This window comes from Euwallacea fornicatus, chromosome 11, assembly GCF_040115645.1.
Source record: "Euwallacea fornicatus isolate EFF26 chromosome 11, ASM4011564v1, whole genome shotgun sequence".
Classification (NCBI taxonomy): Eukaryota; Metazoa; Arthropoda; class Insecta; order Coleoptera; family Curculionidae; genus Euwallacea; species Euwallacea fornicatus.
This window is the reverse complement of record NC_089551.1, coordinates 135,460-154,126: the sequence shown is the minus strand read 5'-3', so window position 1 is coordinate 154,126 and position 18,667 is coordinate 135,460. Positions and strand designations below refer to the sequence as shown.

The 18,667-nt window shown below is 44.5% G+C and overlaps 1 protein-coding gene across 3 annotated transcripts; it reads left to right on the top strand.

The window, feature by feature from the left end:
- The first annotated feature begins 1,533 nt into the window (after nt 1–1,533).
- Nucleotides 1,534–16,129, top strand: fus (fusilli). Of its 3 annotated transcripts, XM_066287517.1 has the most exons (11): nt 1,537–2,128; nt 5,676–5,893; nt 6,267–6,436; nt 7,303–7,392; nt 7,574–7,628; nt 9,963–10,073; nt 10,128–10,614; nt 10,668–11,064; nt 11,121–11,186; nt 14,269–14,501; nt 14,758–16,129. In XM_066287517.1, exons 1-11 carry the CDS (start codon nt 1,976–1,978, stop codon nt 14,857–14,859), a joined length of 2,082 nt encoding a protein of 693 aa, XP_066143614.1. In that variant the 5' UTR covers nt 1,537–1,975; the 3' UTR covers nt 14,860–16,129. The 3 variants fall into 3 exon arrangements, with proteins under 3 accessions (XP_066143613.1, XP_066143614.1, XP_066143615.1); XM_066287516.1 differs by lacking the exons at nt 14,269–14,501; nt 14,758–16,129 and having other exon boundaries at nt 1,534–2,128; nt 11,121–13,764; XM_066287518.1 differs by lacking the exons at nt 1,537–2,128; nt 14,269–14,501; nt 14,758–16,129 and adding an exon at nt 5,457–5,614 and having other exon boundaries at nt 11,121–13,764.
- The last annotated feature ends 2,538 nt before the right edge of the window (nt 16,130–18,667 follow it).

Genomic DNA, 18,667 nt, shown 5'->3' with positions numbered 1-18,667 from the left:
CGCCCGCATTCTACGGCTTTGAGCCATCGGAGGGTCAACGAACGGTCGTCGCTCCGTGTCTTGTCTCTTCGTTGCGCTTCTTCTTCCTCTGGTCAACGTGATGGTTTTTTGGGGCCGAAGGAATTCACGACCGGTTGAATGAAGAAGTGCGACTGAATCTGTAGGTTCGTATTTTCGGCCAATCGGAGAGGAAACGATGATTATTGCACTAATAATGACGGTAAAAATTACGATTTAGGACCATTCGCAATTTCCGGGTCTACCACGCCGAAAATAAAGTCCTCGTGGCAGTTTTTACCGGTGGATTTGGACCGACATTACGAAACAAAAAGATCAAATTATGGGGAAAAAACTGTGTGTGTGTGTGTGTGCGTGTGTGTACCACAATTCGGCGACGTCAGAGACGATTTAATGCAAAGTCATTACACACGGAAAGCTTTTAATGAAAATAGCAAGCACGTCCTCATCGAATGATATACTAATTACCAGACATCGGTATACGTCACTGACCCCTGGGTCAAAATGCACTTTACATACGATGCGAAGCAGGCAAGGGTTCTTTTTTGGAACCCATCCGTTGGCGCTATTAACGCTAATTGCGTCGGTATACCGAATAGAAAGTAACAGGCGCAGACCATTGCAATTTCCCGCATACAAGCGGTTTTACAACAGGTGGTACTTTCCACGGATGATTTCCATCAAATTTTTGACAGTTTTCGCAGTTATCCTAGAATTGCCATCTTCGAGCGCCGTTCCGGCGTTCAAAGCCGAGCGCGACAGAAGAAAATAATTTCGAAAAAAAATCCTACAACGAAAATCGGCAATACGTTGTATGTGTTTAAGCATTTGTATGCAAATTGGGCCATTCTAACACCAAGTCAACCTGAAACCTTTGACCTTGACCCTCCTGCAGTAATAATAATAATACCCCATTGTTCTGCCTTCCTCGTTTGACTTTCTAATTCCGATTGTCCCGCGTGTGCGACCTACACTCGCTCCGGCAGTTTTCAAAATCCCTCGCATATCGAATTTTATTTAAAAAGAGATAACAGTACTTGCTGTACACAGATGAACTGTCACGGTAATCCACGATGCGTCGGCCATTTTGAAACATTTGCCGCTGATTGCGTGACGTAAATGGGTCGGCTAATAATCGCCGGTGTCTTAATTTTTTTTTGTCTTTTTGCAAAACTGCGAAAGTAAAATGTCAGATTTTTTCGCTTCTGATCCCTTTAAACACACGTACTTCGGACATGTATGATGCGACGCCACTGATCTTCTTGCAGAAAGACAGTGGCGCATCAGTAGGATTACGCGAAAGTGAAGTTGGAACAATTTTCGACATAAACAAAATTTTCAACGAATGTCGTCAACAACTTTCCGAGCAACCCCTATATCGTGGCTACCTTTACAAAGTCGTCTAATTATATAACCATAGAATATGCAGTACGACTAGGTACAGTTACCTTGCGTTCCCCCGTATCGGGCGCCGATTGGTCGGCTCGGCCAGGTATGAGAACCAGTCGAGCTCCACATCAGTCGACCCCGGTGTACACAGACAGGTAGAACATCAACACCACGCCGTCGAAGATACACTGGAAACAAACGAAAATCAACGTCACTAGTACACTTTTGTTTTTTTTCTTTCATTGCTTTTATTACTATTATCCCGACTGTTCTGTGTTTTTTCGTTACTCGCGCGCGTTCCTAAATCCAGCTACCTGTTGAGTTCGTGGAAGGGAGGTTATGTGTGTGTGCATGTGCCAATGCCTGGTACGGTGTGCGTGTTTATATTAAGACTTTAGTAATAGGTACCGAAAAAACATACGTCGGAAGCACCATCAGTTCTCGTCACCTGGATAACGGTCCGTAACCCAGGGGACGGTCTCACGTGGCAACATGGCGGCTGTCGATTGTTTATTGTGATGGCAAGCGCGCCGGCGTCGCGTCGTCGTTTTCGAATAGTGGGCGCCAAATGAGCATCAAGGGGCTAAAGAACATGACGGGGCCCCATCACGTTTGCGTCATGTACGTGGCCACCGCGGGCCTGCAAGGGCCTCTCATGGGCTCCGACGAGCAGGAAATCGTCCTCCTCATCTATGTCATCGTCGACGTTTTACAGAACAAGGTTTGTGCCGTTTGTTTTGACGTTTTTGCAGATGAAATGTGTGAAAGAACGTACACAAGTTTAGTCGTTTATGGCGCGAGGGTCGCTCAGTCCCATGGCAGGGAAAGAGGTGGAGCGGCCTTGTTATTACCGGGGACACGTGTAAAGTACGTCCGCCATATTGAGCAAAAAAAATAATAAGGTTGCGGGGTCATTAACACGCGATGACCATGCTCAAGCGATCATTTTGAATAAGCATTTTGACATATTTATTAGGAAATTGTGTGCATTACAGTCGTCATTTCGATGACCGCAAATGCCGTTTATCAGCCATCTTGATTTTCTTTATGGTACCTTAAAAAAATATATATATAAAAAGGGGATGTTCGTCTAGTACGCGGCGGCGCGATAATGGGGCCATCATAAAAACAAAATTCGTTTCCCAGTCGTCTCGGTGATCGCCTCAGTTCCAAATACAAATGGGACACCGAGCGATTTTCACTGAGATTTTTACTTTAGTTATCAACATGCGAACTCGTTATCAAAACGGTCGATTGAAAAACAGTCGAAAGATGCAAATTTTCCGAAAATATTACATTTTCTTTTTATGACATACTCCATTTGGACAAATTCAACAAGTTAGTTATGCGAGTTTTCAACAAACCATTACTAATATTTCCGTACGCGCTAACTATGCCCCTTTAACAATTATGGCGTTCTGAATGCCAATTGAGTGTGTTTGATTCGACTTGATATTGAAGTGACAGCATCACTTTCCCTATTACGTGTCGGGGCGACGGGTGACATCACAAAATCGTATTTCGAAAATTTTCATAATTTTTAAAAATTTCACCGCGCCCTCGCCTTCATCAATGCCTAAGAGTGCAGCTGTGACAATACTAAGATGGCCACTCAAAACTAAAATGGCACCTGCGATTCACCACGACCTCTATTAGCTTCTCAACAACGTAGTCGTTTTGCGTATTTTATTGTTCAGCTTCGGTCAAGATGGCGACGTGGCGTGGCAACATAATCAGGAACTCCAACATGTCGCCTTATCTTGTTTTAATGCCCAGCAAAGCGAATATCCTGCGGTTAAGACAAACCATTAGCTGCAACCTCGTTTTCCTTAAACCGTGTCACTTTTGCCGCTTGCGGTCGCCCGTTTCGGGAGCAGCTTTCATTTGTTTATTACTATCTAATTCTGCGACGACAAATAATTGTCACGTATGCTGACAAGTGAGTAGCGCCGCCATCGGTCCTTCGAAGATGGCCGAATTATGACTTTCACGGTAATAGAAGCGACTTTTCGAGTGATGATGGAGGCTCACTTCCTGGCGGTCAAAGGTCTGCAGAACGTTTCATTAATTCGGTGACGAAAATCCATAAAAAGAACCGGTCTCGAACATATTTTACGCAGTATTTATAGTTGGTTGTTTATTGTCAGCTCTCTTCGAATAGAACGTGTTCCGCCATTTTTATAGTAATTCCCTATCATAAGTGCACACGAACTTTCTAAAAATTGGTCTTGCAATCGCGCTGGTGCATTGGCACGACCGACTTCTCGTAAATGAGAACGATCGCTCGTTTAATTATTAACTTGGTCCTAATCGTGCCATCTACAAGGGCCGGAAATCCAAACATTGAAACTGATGCCACCTGCGCGTACCACAAAAGGTTAGCGAGGAAATTTAGCTCGTCGGTGACGATTCAGGGAGGGCGATAATTGCCAAATATTACTCCTCGCCTTTTAGTCTCTTTATGTATCCAAGTGACAAAATGCTAATTCGCAATAGGCATGTCGGAGTCATCGACCGAAACCGAATGCAGAAGCCGACCTTCGAGGTGCTAGTTAATTCGGTAAACATTCACTCGTGGTTGCATTAGCGCAGCTTTAATTTTTATTATGGCCATCATCCCGTTCTTCGGGCCACTTTTTTTCGCATCTCGCAGAGCAACGTCGAGGGAAAATTGCGCATCCAACTTTGACAGCAGTTGTCCCCTGTCGAAGCTACTCGAAACGGTACTGTCGCAAACGACGCACAAGGCCTTTCTCATCCGCCATAACTTATCGATGTCGGTTACGTAACCGGTCGCCTCGGCCAACTTCGGTCGCTCCGAGCGACAGGTTCCTTTCGCAATGAAAGTACCGCAATCTCGTGCCGGCAACGTTCTTTTTTCCACTCTCGCAGTGAGGGGTCGCGAGGGGGAAGCGTGGGGAGAGGGAGGGAAAGGGGGGGGGGGGAGGTCCGATGTTCGATTGTCGCCCGTATCCCTATCATTGCAATTCGCTTGTTGCACTTTGGATGGTAAAAATACCGATAAGGGCGCTGGAAACGAAATCGAATCGCGACCTCATACGGCATTTCGCCGTGTGATTTCTATTGACATTTCGAGTGTTATCACCTGTTGAACGCGAGAAAGTCGCCGAGAAATGCAAATTTGCTTGATTTGGATTATGATGTTATTTCGGAAACCGAAATGGCGTCGCAGCGGTCGCCGATACAATTCTGGCAAGATTGCTACTACCTACTTTCCGCACGGTACCTGTATAGTCCCGAGAACCGCATATTGAAACTCAATACCCTGTTTATTTTCTATACTCTCCGTATCGGCCCAAAGGCCAGAGACCGCCACTGGCGTCGCTCGTTAATTGGCACCGGGCGTCGATTGGTGCACTAATTTTAAACAAACACTCTCATTGGATTGGGGAGCAACGAGCTCCGCCACCGGAACGCTGCAACTTGGTCGATTAATTATTTATGATAAAAAGTCAAATTTGTCGTCTCCTGACCTTGATGGTCCGGTGGATGGATAGAGACACTTAATTGCCTCGGCTAATAATTATAATATGTTTTTCTGTTGGCCAACGACCAACGATTAATCAATCGGGCAGGTAACGATCACGGTCCGAATCCATTAATATTGGCTATTGGAGTGTCGAAATTGTCACCGAAGTTGACCCAGTCTAGGCCTCAATATCTCCAAAACGGTCCCCCGAAGGGTCGTAAAAAACTTCTTTGTATCTCCTTCCACCGACGCACGGAGATACGTTGGAGAAATTCTAATCGGGCGTGAGCCTTCGCTTAGGGGGGCCCCAACTCTCCCAAAAAATCGTCATACTTATTGTGTACGAAGTGTTTGGCAAGCGTCCTTCAACGACCTTTAACGAGCCCCACAGAAAGCACTGTGGCATGAATTCGGTATTACAAGTGCCTCGAAGAATTAATTTATGTTGTTCTAATAATAATTATCATGCATTCACTATAATTTCATCAAAGTGCATAGTCCAAAGATTAATGGTATGTAATTAAAGCCCTGTCCTTACTCCATGTTTAATATGTTTTTATATTGACCCACTTAATTAGCGGTTATTTCATGGCGATTTAAACGTCACCTGTGGGTTCCAGAAACGTCCAGACACGTTATACTCTCAAACATGATTTTCGCGATTTCGAAAGTCTGCTGTACCCCGACAGTGGTGACAGTAAACTTAGGTTAGGTCAAGTAGGTTAAATATGTAATATATGTAACTTTAAGTTTTACTTTTAATGCACCTTTTGTTTAGGTTGTGGGAGTTCAACAATACCCAGTCAAGCCGACAGGGATTTCTAGTCAAAACGGTCTCGGAGACGCAAACGGAAACGTGGTTCTCGGGGAACAGGCCGATTGCGGCCTCACCGAGGACGTGGTGAGGACATCGGGTAGACGACTTGCAGAGGCCCTGGGGGAGTTTGACGCTTACTGTAGCTCGCTGTGTTTAGATCCGCACAGTCATAAATTTCGGTGAGTTTCTGCGTCGACGCTGTTTTTGCGGGAAAAAACTGCTTTTTAAGGGTTTTCAACTTCGATCGAACATTCTTAAAATTCTCGTTGCAGCGTTCATCGCTTTGCCACCCAACGGCGTAGACAGATTTTGTGGTTTGCGATTAAATAAAAATACGCTTTGATTCCTTTCTTGCCGTTCGTGTTGCAATATTTCTCATCTATTCTTTTCGCGACAATATCTGTTGTTTGCGAGATGCATAGGAAGCTTCTGCTCCAGATTCGGATGTAGTGCCTCAAAGTATTATTTTATAGTCACAAATACCGAAGCAAAAGCGTCGCACGGCACGATCGAACCCGTTACTTAAACCGTAACAAACCGAATCAATTCCAGGATGATAACAGACGGCCAATTACCTGTACGACAATGTCTGCACCCGGAAGCCTGGCGGAAGGAATTTGAACTGCCGGAGTATTACAACCGGTTCCACGACTTGCGGAAAGAGGTCGCCGCCTTCCTGGGGCGCGATGACCAACCCGGTGGAATCCCCGAGATGTTGGATCGTATCCTTTTGATCATCATTAATTTGACACACGTTAGTTGCTACGCGAAACCAAAAAAAAAATCGTTTTGAGGTTACGATTTTTAGCAGGTTTATTTAAGTTTCGCAGCCTCCTCTGTGGTAGTTTCAGTTTCGGGCAGAACTTTTCACGCCATCTCTCAGCAATTTCCTGTACGTGGTTCGCTTGCGTTGCTATAGTCGCCATCTGTCGTTTAACAATTGGCGGCTCTGTGAGGCGGTGTAGTTGCCTTTTGCAGACGCACACGTGTATTTACGGACATTTCTGAATATTTAAATGTAACTTTTCTGGTCGAGAGTGAAACATGCAGTTGCGATAAGCAGTGGCGTGATGATAAGCGCCCATACAATGACTTGCACACAGAGCTTTGGGAAATAATCAATTAAAGTAGGATTAGTGCTAGTAAAACAGTCATGGGTAAATTTGCAGCAAATTGGAAGTTATTTTTTCCTACAGTGGCAGCAGGGTAAGTTGACAGTTGCATCAAAGCGATTTTTCTTGTTTTATAATTACAATTAGCATTGACCCTGTCGACATGAATTTAACTGACCAAGCGCTATTTGATTACGGTTTTTGAAACTCGAGAACTTATTCGTGTGGAATAAAACCTAACAACATTAGAGATCTATCACGCTTTCGACTTTACTTGAAACCCTAAACACCGGCAACGTCGCGTCTCTCATTTGTTTACGAGTTCTGACCAATGGCGCCTCCCCGCGGCGCCCGTCAAATGTCAAAACTCCAGCGCCGTTGCCATTAATTTATCGCGAGCGAAAACATCGCGATAGTCCTCTATAGAGTTTTCACATACGGGCATCGGTCTAATTCCTTAACTCAGCAGCATTTAGTGCTGGAAATGGAGCCCGAATCTGAGAACGAGTTTTACAAGAAGGAGGCCAAAGACATGGTGAACGTGGTGCAAAGGCTCGTGATGGGAGGTGAGTTTCATGATACGTCACAACACCTTTATTGTCGTAATGTAATAATAATGTAATTTTCGCTTTATCAGCAGCGGGTTTGTTGAACTGTAATATTTACGGAAAACGCATCGTTCGAACATTTTGCCACTTCCGTTGTATCCATGGGGCTCGTTTTAGTGCTGTTTCATTTTCGTTGCAGGTCACCGATTCGATCTCCTGGAGACCGTCAATTTAGTGCTTGAGCCCGGAATACTGTAAGTACCTCCATGTGTCAGGAAATTTTCGGATGATTTGGCAACGCGGCGTTACGTTTTCGTTAAAATTTCATACCCCACACAGGCATGAAATTGAGGTATTTTTCTCTTTTATTTGCAAGTTTGAGTGTGAAATTTTAAGGCGTTCCGGGTAAATCTGGCAACGCTAGAAAATAGTAGGCATGTGCAAATTTCCGAGTTTTACATATTCAAATATTTTCTTCTCCACTCGGCATCAATGTGCAGGGCAATAAGCAAAAATATGGGGAACACATCGTATACTGCTTCGTTTTTGTTTTATTTTTTAAGCCAATCACGACGTCCGAGAAGTTGTTGGCGAACTGACAAGACTCCGCTTTATCGTCTCTAGAAATTTTTGAGTAACTTTGAATTGTTTCAAGCACTATCCAGCAACCCTGGGACTTAGCTGATAGAAATTTCTTTTTTTTTTCTTTCAGTCTCAAAATTGGCCACCGTTTAGGTATCTTCTGGCCAATTTGGCAACGCAGGCATTAGTGGGAGGTAACTTTCCGAGTTCTACCAAAATTGCAATTCAATATGACGGTAACGAGGGCACGTCGTCCTATGCGGTTCTTAAGGCAAAAATGTTCTTTAATTAAACTTTGACAGTTTTCTACACGAAACAAAAGACCAACGCGACGATGCCATTTTCGACCGACTTAGCCTATATAATTCAGCACCGTTGGGCTTAAAATTTTGAATGGCAATTTAAATGTCGAAACAATTGAACCGGTGGAACGTGCACATTACAAAGTTTCGCTAGATGTCATAAACGTTTCATGCGGACGATAAAATATTAACGGCCGTTATTTTCATAATTGCCCAGCAACAAAACTTCGGGGAAAATGCGATATGCCAGTACAGTGGTCTCCTCAAGATCGCCGTTTCCGTTTGAGGTGAATTCGTTTTGTTCCACAGCGAAATTCCATCACGCGATACTGTCCAACTTCCATGCGTAACCCTCAAAACTCTCCGAGACCATTGCGATAAATTGAGAGTTTTCCGATACCCGCGTTCAAGTGTCTCTGTACAGGGTGCTCTAGCTTTCTGTGGTGTCAGCCGGCCGATGAAATTCAACAATCTAACTTTTCCTAGAATTACTTACTAAGACGTATTCACGGTTTAAAATTATACACACAACAACTGCAAAGAAACAGAGAAAAACATACGTTTTTGTGAGAGATTTGAGTACACTCGGTATAAATACAACAAAAGTCCTTATCTCCGAAAACCAATCGCATTTGACATTTGTTGCCCCACTAGAACGATAACAGACAATTTATCACTTATCGGCTTCTCTCTCGCTCGCATTGAAGTTCCGTAAGGTGGCGCAGAGACGGGCCGAAGGTCTCTTTTTTTTTTTTATCTCTGGGAGCATTTCTTGTACTTCAGTTCGGATTTCGATCATTCCAAATCAGGGCAAAACGTTCCGTATGGTGCTCAGTTCCTGCTTCCAGTGGGTGGTTTTTGTCGTTTTTAGGGTGAGTTTTTGCTTCCGATGTTCAAATTGAAGTTAACTAAAAAGCTGAGATTTTCTCGATGTGTGAATTGTGTCACCAACTCGGGTGCAACGCAAATCCCTAGATCAGTTATGTAGGACCGACACATGGCAACGTCGCGTCCGATGTGCTCATCAAACGTTCAATTTGACGAGACAAGTGAGCAACGCGAGATTGTCATTTTTCCATATTTCGCGTTAAAGGAAGCAGCATTAACAAACAATAAACAATTCAAATAAGTCGTTACGTAATTCAACAAGCGCCGATAAAATTAAACAAACAAATGCCCCGGTTTAAAATCAACAGAATGCTTGATCTGTTTCGATATCGGGCCGCGAAAATAAATCTGAAGTAGTCTTCAATTGGGTCTAAAAGTTTAGTATTTTAATATCTGTTTACATACCCATATAGATAAATCGGTTAATCAATGACTGTGATTTAAAAGTTTTCGTGATGTACGTTTTACTCACTGCACAGTAACTGAAAGTTTAATTTAAAATTTTCATACATATTTTCCACCATTATTATTATCTCTAAAATCAGACGTTTTTCCTTCGAGAATTTTAAATAAATTGATTACAGGGCGTTCGGGCGGAAACTCTCGGTTCTTCCACTATTTTCATTTGTAAAGTTATTCTCTTTGTGCGCGCTTTTGCACAGGTTCCTCTGCGCCATCTCGCGGCCCCAGACTTTCTCTTCGAATTTCCTCTTCGGGCCTTTTTTCCAACATTTCGAATAAATTAGCTCACGGCCATCGAGCCCGTAGACCGATTCCCTGGTCCTTCCTATGTCATCGTTCCCTGTAAAATTCCAGGTCTAAAGACGACGAAATCGACCCTAATTGCGTGGTGAGGGCGCGTGGACTGCCGTGGCAGAGCAGCGATCAGGACATTGCGAAATTCTTTCGAGGGCTCAACGTTGCCAAGTGAGTATCCCTCGCAAAACGCAGGTATCGAACTCCGATTTGACACGGTTGCAGAGGCGGCGTGGCTCTGTGCCTATCAAGTCTGGGCAGGCGCAACGGCGAGGCTCTAGTGCGCTTCGTGTCTCAAGAACATCGTGACATAGCCCTCAAGAGGCATAAACATCACATCGGCCCCCGGTACATCGAGGTGTACCGCGCCACTGGCGAGGACTTTCTTTCGGTGGCGGGCGGCAGTAGCTGCGAAGCCCTGGCGTTCCTCAGCAGGGGCGCGGCAGTCATAGTGCGCATGCGCGGCTTGCCCTATGACTGTACCGCGCAGCAAGTGCTCGACTTTTTCGCCGCCGGCGACCTGCCGTGTGCGGTCATGGACGGCGCCGAGGGGGTGTTATTCGTGAGGAAACCGGACGGACGCGCTACCGGCGACGCCTTTGTCCTTTTCGCAGATGAGCTGGATGCCCCCAAGGCGTTGGCGAAGCACCGCGAAGTGATTGGTAGCAGGTATATCGAATTGTTCCGATCAACGACTGCGGAAGTACAACAGGTAAATTTGAATTTGCGCGACAGGCACACACTAATCGAGCGACGGGGTTTTAGGTACTGAATCGGTCGATGATGATCGAGCAACCCCCGGCGCCGCAATTACCCCCCATCCCGATTCCGAATTATACGCTGTTGCCGCAGCACGTTATCACCTCGGGAACGAGAAAGGACTGCGTGCGCCTTCGCGGATTGCCGTACGAGGCGCAGGTTGAGCACATCCTCGACTTCCTGGGCGATTATGCCAAGAACATCGTATACCAAGGAGTACACATGGTGTATAACGCACAGGGACAACCGAGCGGCGAAGCCTTCATTCAAATGGACTCAGAGCAGTCTGCATTCATCACTGCGCAGCAAAAGCACCACCGCTACATGACCTTTGGCAAAAAGCAACGCTACATCGAAGTGTTCCAATGTTCTGGGGAAGACATGAACTTAGTGCTCACCGGAGGTATGAATTTTGTTTTATTTTAAATATATCTATGAGTAAAATTATTTGTCGCGCAGGTCTGCCAGCCCCAACATCGCCGGCCAAGACCACTGCCGCACCAGCGCCTGCTCTGCTCAGTACCGGTATGTTACCGTTGCCCCCCACTCACATTCCCCCTCCCGCGCAGTCGCCACTTTGGGATCCCGCTCTAATTCACGCGCAACAACAGGCCCAACTAATCGCGCAGCAAAGTCTGCTCGCACGGCAAAATCAAGCTGCGCAAGTACACGCGCAAAACGAAATGCTGCTCATGGCGCAGCACAATTTGGCAATGTTGTCAACCCCCGCGCCAAGTCCACTTTCCCCGGGCAAGGCCACGACCGCGGCAGCGGTGGCGCCCCCACAAATGCAACTCATGTCGCACTTATTCCCGGCGCACACACCTTTCGTGATGTTGCCCCCGCGTCTGCCTTTAACGATGCCAGGCAGAGGGCAAATGTCAAATCCATATGCGCCACTACTGCAAACTGCGCAGGCGCCCCCTTCGTCGGGCATGGTACCTCTTGTGTCCCATGTGGCCATGAAGCGAAGCTATGGGGACGCGTTTCAAGAACAAACGAGTTCGGCTAAACGTGCATACGTACCGACCACTGGTACGAGCGGGACAAGTGGCGCCGCCGCCATGCCGGTTTATCAACATTTCTACCCGCAAATGTAATTTATTTGAGGTGTATGACATATGTTGTTGATCGCGAGTTGTTATCGAATATATTAGTTCGGAACTAAACGGAATAATTGTCCATACTCAATTTGAAAATTGCTCACAAATGTGACCTTTTTATTATTAACAAAAGAGGTGCAGTGTTGCCAAGAATTCAGCTTGTGATTTGTCAATTTCTCCTTGTCAATTATCACCTTTAAACTACAATAATATTTTGTCAAATATTTATTCGGGGATTTGCCCAATTGTCAACTGTCTTTTTTTAATTGTCAAATGTAACCTTATTTTAAAGCTCTGTGTCATAAATGTGAGAAATGCATGTTAACATAAAATCAATTGAGCTTAGATCTGTACATTTAGGAGGCTAAATTTGACTGAAATGACATGCGCAGACATTCTTGAGCACCCTATACTTTTAATTTCCACTATGTTATCGTATTTATATAGAACTACCAATTTTTCGCTCTAATCGCAAATGGTCTAATTTTTTCGATATTAAATTGGATATACTCTATACATTCCAACGTTTATGACGTCATCGATATTGTTTATTTTCTAAGACGCGCTGTAAATATATATTTTTCTCTAATTACTGTATGACGGTTAAGTGCTTAATAGAGCTGGGTCCCAACAAAGAGCGACCGCGTTCCCCCTTAACAACACAATCATTCCACTACTTTTTGGCGGGTACTTATAACGACTTAGTTAAGGTGTCGGTTTTATGAACCCACTATGTGTGATTAGAGACATTCCGAGCGATCCCGGGCTGACGCGCAGCTACGCAAACACTGGCAACGTTGCCGCGTCAGCTCCCTGGACGCCATTTTTGAAAGTTGTCAAACGCTTATTGTCGTAACAGGAGTGTTTGCCTGAACTAACGGAAGAGGGGGTACATTTTTGTTGCAATGTATTGAGGTTGATCTATTTTTTATAGTTTTTTATGCAGCCAATTAGATGTTTGTACTTAATTATTAAGGCAATGATAAGTGTTAATTTGGGGGGAGGGGGGGGGGTAAAAATTTGGCAGCTGCTACAACGTTGGTTTTGGGTTTTTCCCGCATTCACCATTTCTCTTTTTTTGTACAAACACGCATTATTGTTTTTTTTTTTTATACACAATTAGTTTACTCCAATAATAGTAAGATTCTAGACTGTTAAGTGTTGTCCGCGATAGAGGGCCAGTTTGGGACATTGGGAACTAAAACTACCGACGAGGCCGCTGTACAATGTAAGCGAAACGAGGGACTAATCATAACCTCGATGTGTAAAAAAACGTTGCCCGCTCGAGATCGCATTCAAATTTGTTCAGGGGTTATCTGAAACTTGTTTTAAAAGATAATGGCAATTAAATGGCGCCATGTTTTCTCCGACGTCGCAATCGCGCCCTCTGTCACCTCATTAGCTTTCGCTAGATTTTGAATTTGACTGTTTTGGTGAATGCGTTATAGCACCTAACCTTGGGAGTGCATGGATGGCGAAAGAGGGTGTTTAATTTGTCCAAATCGATTTTCTAGTGTAGGGTTGTGGCAATGTTTAGTTTGGGTGTGAGTCACAGAGGGCGCTTGTCAAATATTAGCAGTTTCAGCAACGTTGCCATATCTCTTTCTCAGCTAAATTGTCGATTCGATGGGGAATATAATCGTTGAAACCTGTTGATACATTTTTGTCACGAAATATAACTTAAACAGGTAGGAATGAATTATCAGTAATGAACGCAAATCACCCTTACTATTATGTACTACTAACAACACCATTTTCACCCTAGCCTCATTCATGGTCTAGCGAAGGTCTGCTTTTCGCCGGCAGGTTGCGCCTAGAGTGCTTGGTGCCATCTGCCGGCGGCAAAAATAAATCCACTTCTCATCATCAACTGAGCTGGTTATAGAGCGGAGTAAATAATAATTCGTCACCCTTTTGTACTGTGCGCAGCTCTTATTTACTCGAGATTGATTATGTTCTAATTGATTGACACTTTATTAATAAATGTTTTGTCACAATAATGCTTTGGGTTTGTTGTTTAGTTTCCTATTTATTACTCGTTGCGTGGAGGGGGCGGTGCTCAGTATTAAAAGACATTGAAGAGAGCAGCGCCCCCTCTGACGGGCGATCATTTGACTGGGCTATAGTTGACTATTTCGGTGGTACCCGAGGGTTAAGGACTGTTCGTGGTGTCTGCCCGCTACCCGTCGATATTGGTGTGTGGTCGGTTGGTGTTAAGTACTCTGCTCCCTGTGGTGAGTCCTTTTATTTACTACTTCTAGTTTTAAGCTCTATAGTTAGGTACCACTTATTAACGGGGCTCTACTTCTTGTAAGTACCATCATTGTTTTTGTTTACCGCGTTCAGCAATTCGTTCTTTTGGGTCGGTAGTGTCAAGGGGAGGACGAATTGTAGAAACGCGTGACGTAATTTCATTCGATCATTATTGGTATTTTAGCGGGGATTAGTTTAGGTCAGGCTCATCTATAGGTTTCTTCGGATTCACACAACATTTTCCTCTTTAGGAGGCACGATGCTCCCCAGTCCGGCGGCCCTAAAGTACCCCCCGGCAGGGTTCGCCCCCATTCCCTTCACGGCGCCGCTGCCGCCAGGACAATACCTGCACGCGCCCATTTTCTATTGGCCGCTCTATCCCAGCCCACCGGTATCTCCTACGGGATATTACATGCAGGGCCCTCCGGGGCCACCCCTCGCCCCCCACCAGGGACAAGGAGGAACGCTGCAGCAACCTCAACTGGTAAGATTGTTGTTGAAAAAATTTCAAAATGAAACGGAAAAAAGTACTGAAAATTTAAACTCTGCAAGCGGTAAAACAGGAAATGCGACAACATTGATGTTAGCGCGACGGTTGGCTACTTTGTACATTACGACGTTGCCGCGTTTCCTGATTAATCGATTGCTTAAAGAGACGCTTTTACCGTCGTCATTCGGTTTCAATCTAGTATGTTAAAAAAATTGTGCGTATTTCAACTTTTCTGGATTTGAACGCACAGATTCAAGCCGAGTGCCTGGGCCTGCCCCCGACGGCGTTGCCAAGTCTGCAGCCCATCGATGCCCGATTGTTGGAGGTTAGTCCGAGGCCTATTAGCTGTTAATTTCGAACGAGGTATGATGAAGAGTTTTAGGCCAGTTTGCGCGCGTCTGAGAAACGATTTTATACGTTTTTAGAAGCTTTTAGAAACATTATTAGGAGAGTTTTTCACATCGGTCGAAAATTTCTAGTGCTTAGATGGGAACTCGACTAAAAAAATATAAGATAAGACTTCGTAATGGCGCCCTCTACCAGTCGGAGGCCGCAACATTTGCAGGACTATCAAATAATGAAAGCAACTTTAATAACTGAAATCCTACGCAAAGAAATCCAAACGTCTCGCGATTGCACAAGTCCACTCGATAATTCTTGGCATCCTCATTTTTATAACTGGGACACCCTGTATTTTTTACGTTAGTGGATTCAACGGAAACACATAGTGGAACGAAAGAAAGCGAGGAATTCTGACATTAAATGTGTCATAAAAATTTGATAATTTGTGATGCGCTTGCTTTAGTTTTTGCGGATCGCAGCGCCCTCGTCCGTAGCTAAATTTCCCTGTACACAACTATGCTCTTGCCAACCGGCTTGCTAGATGGCACCACACCACTCCTATACGCCACCTTCGAAAAGCTGATACAGATGGCGCCAGCCTATTGCTATCATAGTGACAAACATATGAGATTCATTTCTTAGTTATAAAAACACATATCAAAGCCAAAAACTATTTCCTATACTATAATCTTTCGAGTCCAGAACTGCCGTTTGGACGGTGCCCCTTTTAGGTAGCTACTTAATCTAAAGACGCAACTATTGTTGCCGCGTCTTACACCTTGCCCTTAGGTTTTAGTTGTTAACGCTCAAATGTTATAGGATGTAAGTGTGCAATAATAAAGAATTACTATTGATTATTATTAGTGATGAAAGATTTTAGTCAGCGACAGCGACTCTAACATAATTTCCTTAGGTTAAGATATTAAGGAGTCTTGAATATGTATAGGTTTTGCACTAGTGCGCTAAGACCACATTTAATGACAAATAGATTAAGTCCCCGAAAGCGAGATCTAAGTGGTTTTTTGCGCGCAGGCCCGTGGGGCGTGCATAGATCGTCGATTTTGCTAGTTCAATGTGATGATTTTTATTATGAATTGATGATGTTTATTAGTCGTTAACGAAATAATATATGAATATTCCTTCGATTAAACTGTTACTTAGAAGCGTAATATATTATTATACAATATTATATTAATTAGTTAAGATAAATCTGTGCGATTTATATACTGTTTTTGTTTTCACACTATAGACAAATAAAATTATCAGTTGTTGCATCTAAAGGCCTTTTAATACCGACGAAATTTTTTTTGGAATATACCGGCTTTCCCTAACCATCTCCGTTTTCCATCATCTTTCCACATCTATCATTCTCCACGTTCAATTTGTACCGATTTCCGGAAACCTTGCATGGCTCGATTATTCAATTCTTCAACGTTCGTCAAAATGTCGTTCACGAGACGGCGGTACGGTTCGAACCATTTCGAGCACATAACAGGATAATGTGATCAATGGAAACGGCACACGGAATTGTACTTTAAACCCGTAGACAATCAAATTACCGGGGGTAAACAAAGTAAACATTGCATAAAGTGACGTACGGGCAAGTCAAAAAATAACGTTAAAGCGATATTGTACGCGCAAACGAGTGCAGACAATGTAAACGATGCACAAAAGTAAAAAGTCCTATTGTCGTGGGAGCCATTTTCAATTTCATGCCAAAAAAGTGCACGAAGGCCATTGAGAGAGGCGCTTAGAACAGACAATACTGCTCTCCACTGTCGAGAACAAGGGAAAGAGGGAAATTTTATTACGAGTTTCGAGTTTCACAAAATCCAATTGGAGCGGGGAATTTATAATTTGTCGCCTCCGGAACGGGAGAATTTCATTATCCCGAGATAAGTGCTCCGTTATTCGTCCCCCGGGGGTGAGGCGAGCTGAGGGAGGCTGCAAACAAAGCCAGGGGCGTCCCAGCGAGAAAAATCCGCGGGTTGTAAACATAAACTCGAGGCGGGCTATAATTTACGAACCTGGAAAGATCAATGGCGACGATAACCGCGGAGGTATAAGCGGACGTTAAATTTTTCAGATGGTTTAATATGGCCACACACGCGACATGGCGACACACGTTTATTAATTGTCAGATCCTCGGAACGGATAAGCCGTTTTAATATAATCGTAAGCGGTCATTTTTATGTCTCAACCCGAGCCCGATTAGTCATAACTTTCTCGTCCTAGGACATAGAGTTTAATTAATTTCCATAGATCGTCCCAGTCGAAAAAACAACATTGATGTTTATTCTGGTCCCATCCTGCCCTCCTTGACCTTTCGGAGAAGAAAAACAAAAGAGCGACGCCGGAAACATGGCTGTCGGGCCTCGCCGCCGAGCATGCAACTGTCAATCAACTGTCAAATTGCGAGATTCCAGAAGGAGCTGATGCGTTGCGGCACAGTGCCGCGTTTGTTTTTTGTTTTAGCGGCCCTGATAATAGACACGTGGTTTTGCGCCAAGCGAAAGGTCTCCGCGATGACCCGATCCAGTTCAATTTGAAATTTATTTTCCACATCTCGACGTGGGGGGACCCTTTACGTTCGGCCCGTCGCATCGGACGTTGTTCGAAATTTCCACCGTTCCACCTTTTGTTTTAGAGATCAGAGGAGACACAGAGCACGGTGGTCGCACCGCTCGCATTAAACAAATACGAGATTTTCGACGTGGAGAGGGATGTCTCCATTGCGGAGGACGCGAACAAACGATGGTTTTTCCCCTATTTTAAGATTTTTCTCGCGACGTTAGGGAACGGGCCCGAAACGAAGGCCAAAAATTGCGACGTTGACCGAATTTACAGTGAAGCAGTCAAACACACGTAACGATTACAGATAATGCGACTAATGCACCACCTGTAAACAATGTGGGCGACCATTTTTCTCATTAGATTAACGAGCAGGACGGCCCCCTTGAATTAAACCAATACACGAATCTCTGGGAACAAATATAATTAGGCGGCCCATTCCCAATTTAATAACAGTGATGATAACAATAATAAGAGGGTGCTTACGACACCGGCAGCAGCCCTTGAGGGATGCAAGATAACAAAGCCCCGGGGCCCCGCTCCGGCACCAAATTATCTCGGTTACCGTGGATAATCCGTTTTGTAATGATCTCGCTTTATTAACTCGAAACTCAGCCCCCTGCACGTTTTAGGGACAGTTTTTCTATAACCTTTAAAGTTTCTTCGCTGCACCTCGTCGTCTAAGATACGTCCTGACACTCTGTCTACACGAATAAGGCCTACTTTGTCGACGACACTCGATATCTTGTTTTCCGCTTGAATGGGCGTTTGTTAATTCGTCCCTTTTTTTGGTGAAAAGGCTCATTCAGGGGGTCCGCGGGTTTCCGAAAATTCGTAAAAAAAAGTCTCGTGTTACGAAAACCGGGTCGAGCGGAAGAATGGACTCTCAGATGGTTTCGGGAGATAATTTTTTCTCATTGTGCACGTAAGAACCGAAAATGCTCAATTTCGTGTAATCGGTGCGCGTTAGGTCTGCCCGTCTTGCGGGCCACCTCGCCGGCAGGACCAAAAGGAAAATAGTGGAAACGCTTCGCGTACACCGAAAATTCTAGGGGATTCGTTTGCGTATTACTCCGCTCACTCCTGCATCAAACCCTCCTGCGCTCGATTTGCTGGGGGTCGAGAAGAAAAAGAGAAGCTTCATTGAGTCACATCACGGACATTCATCTTCGATGAGTGTTCACGTCTTTCGCATCGGCTACGTGCTTCGTGATCAATTTCAACGTTGTCTACGTGACCTACGTAAA

Coding starts and splice junctions, on each gene's coding strand:
- fus (XM_066287516.1), top strand. CDS start 1,976: ATGAGCATCAAGGGGCTAAAGAACATGACGGGGCCCCATCACGTTTGC. Junction 2,129..5,675: donor TCGACGTTTTACAGAACAAG/GTTTGTGCCGTT, acceptor CCTTTTGTTTAG/GTTGTGGGAGTTCAACAATA. Junction 10,615..10,667: donor CGACTGCGGAAGTACAACAG/GTAAATTTGAAT, acceptor ACGGGGTTTTAG/GTACTGAATCGGTCGATGAT.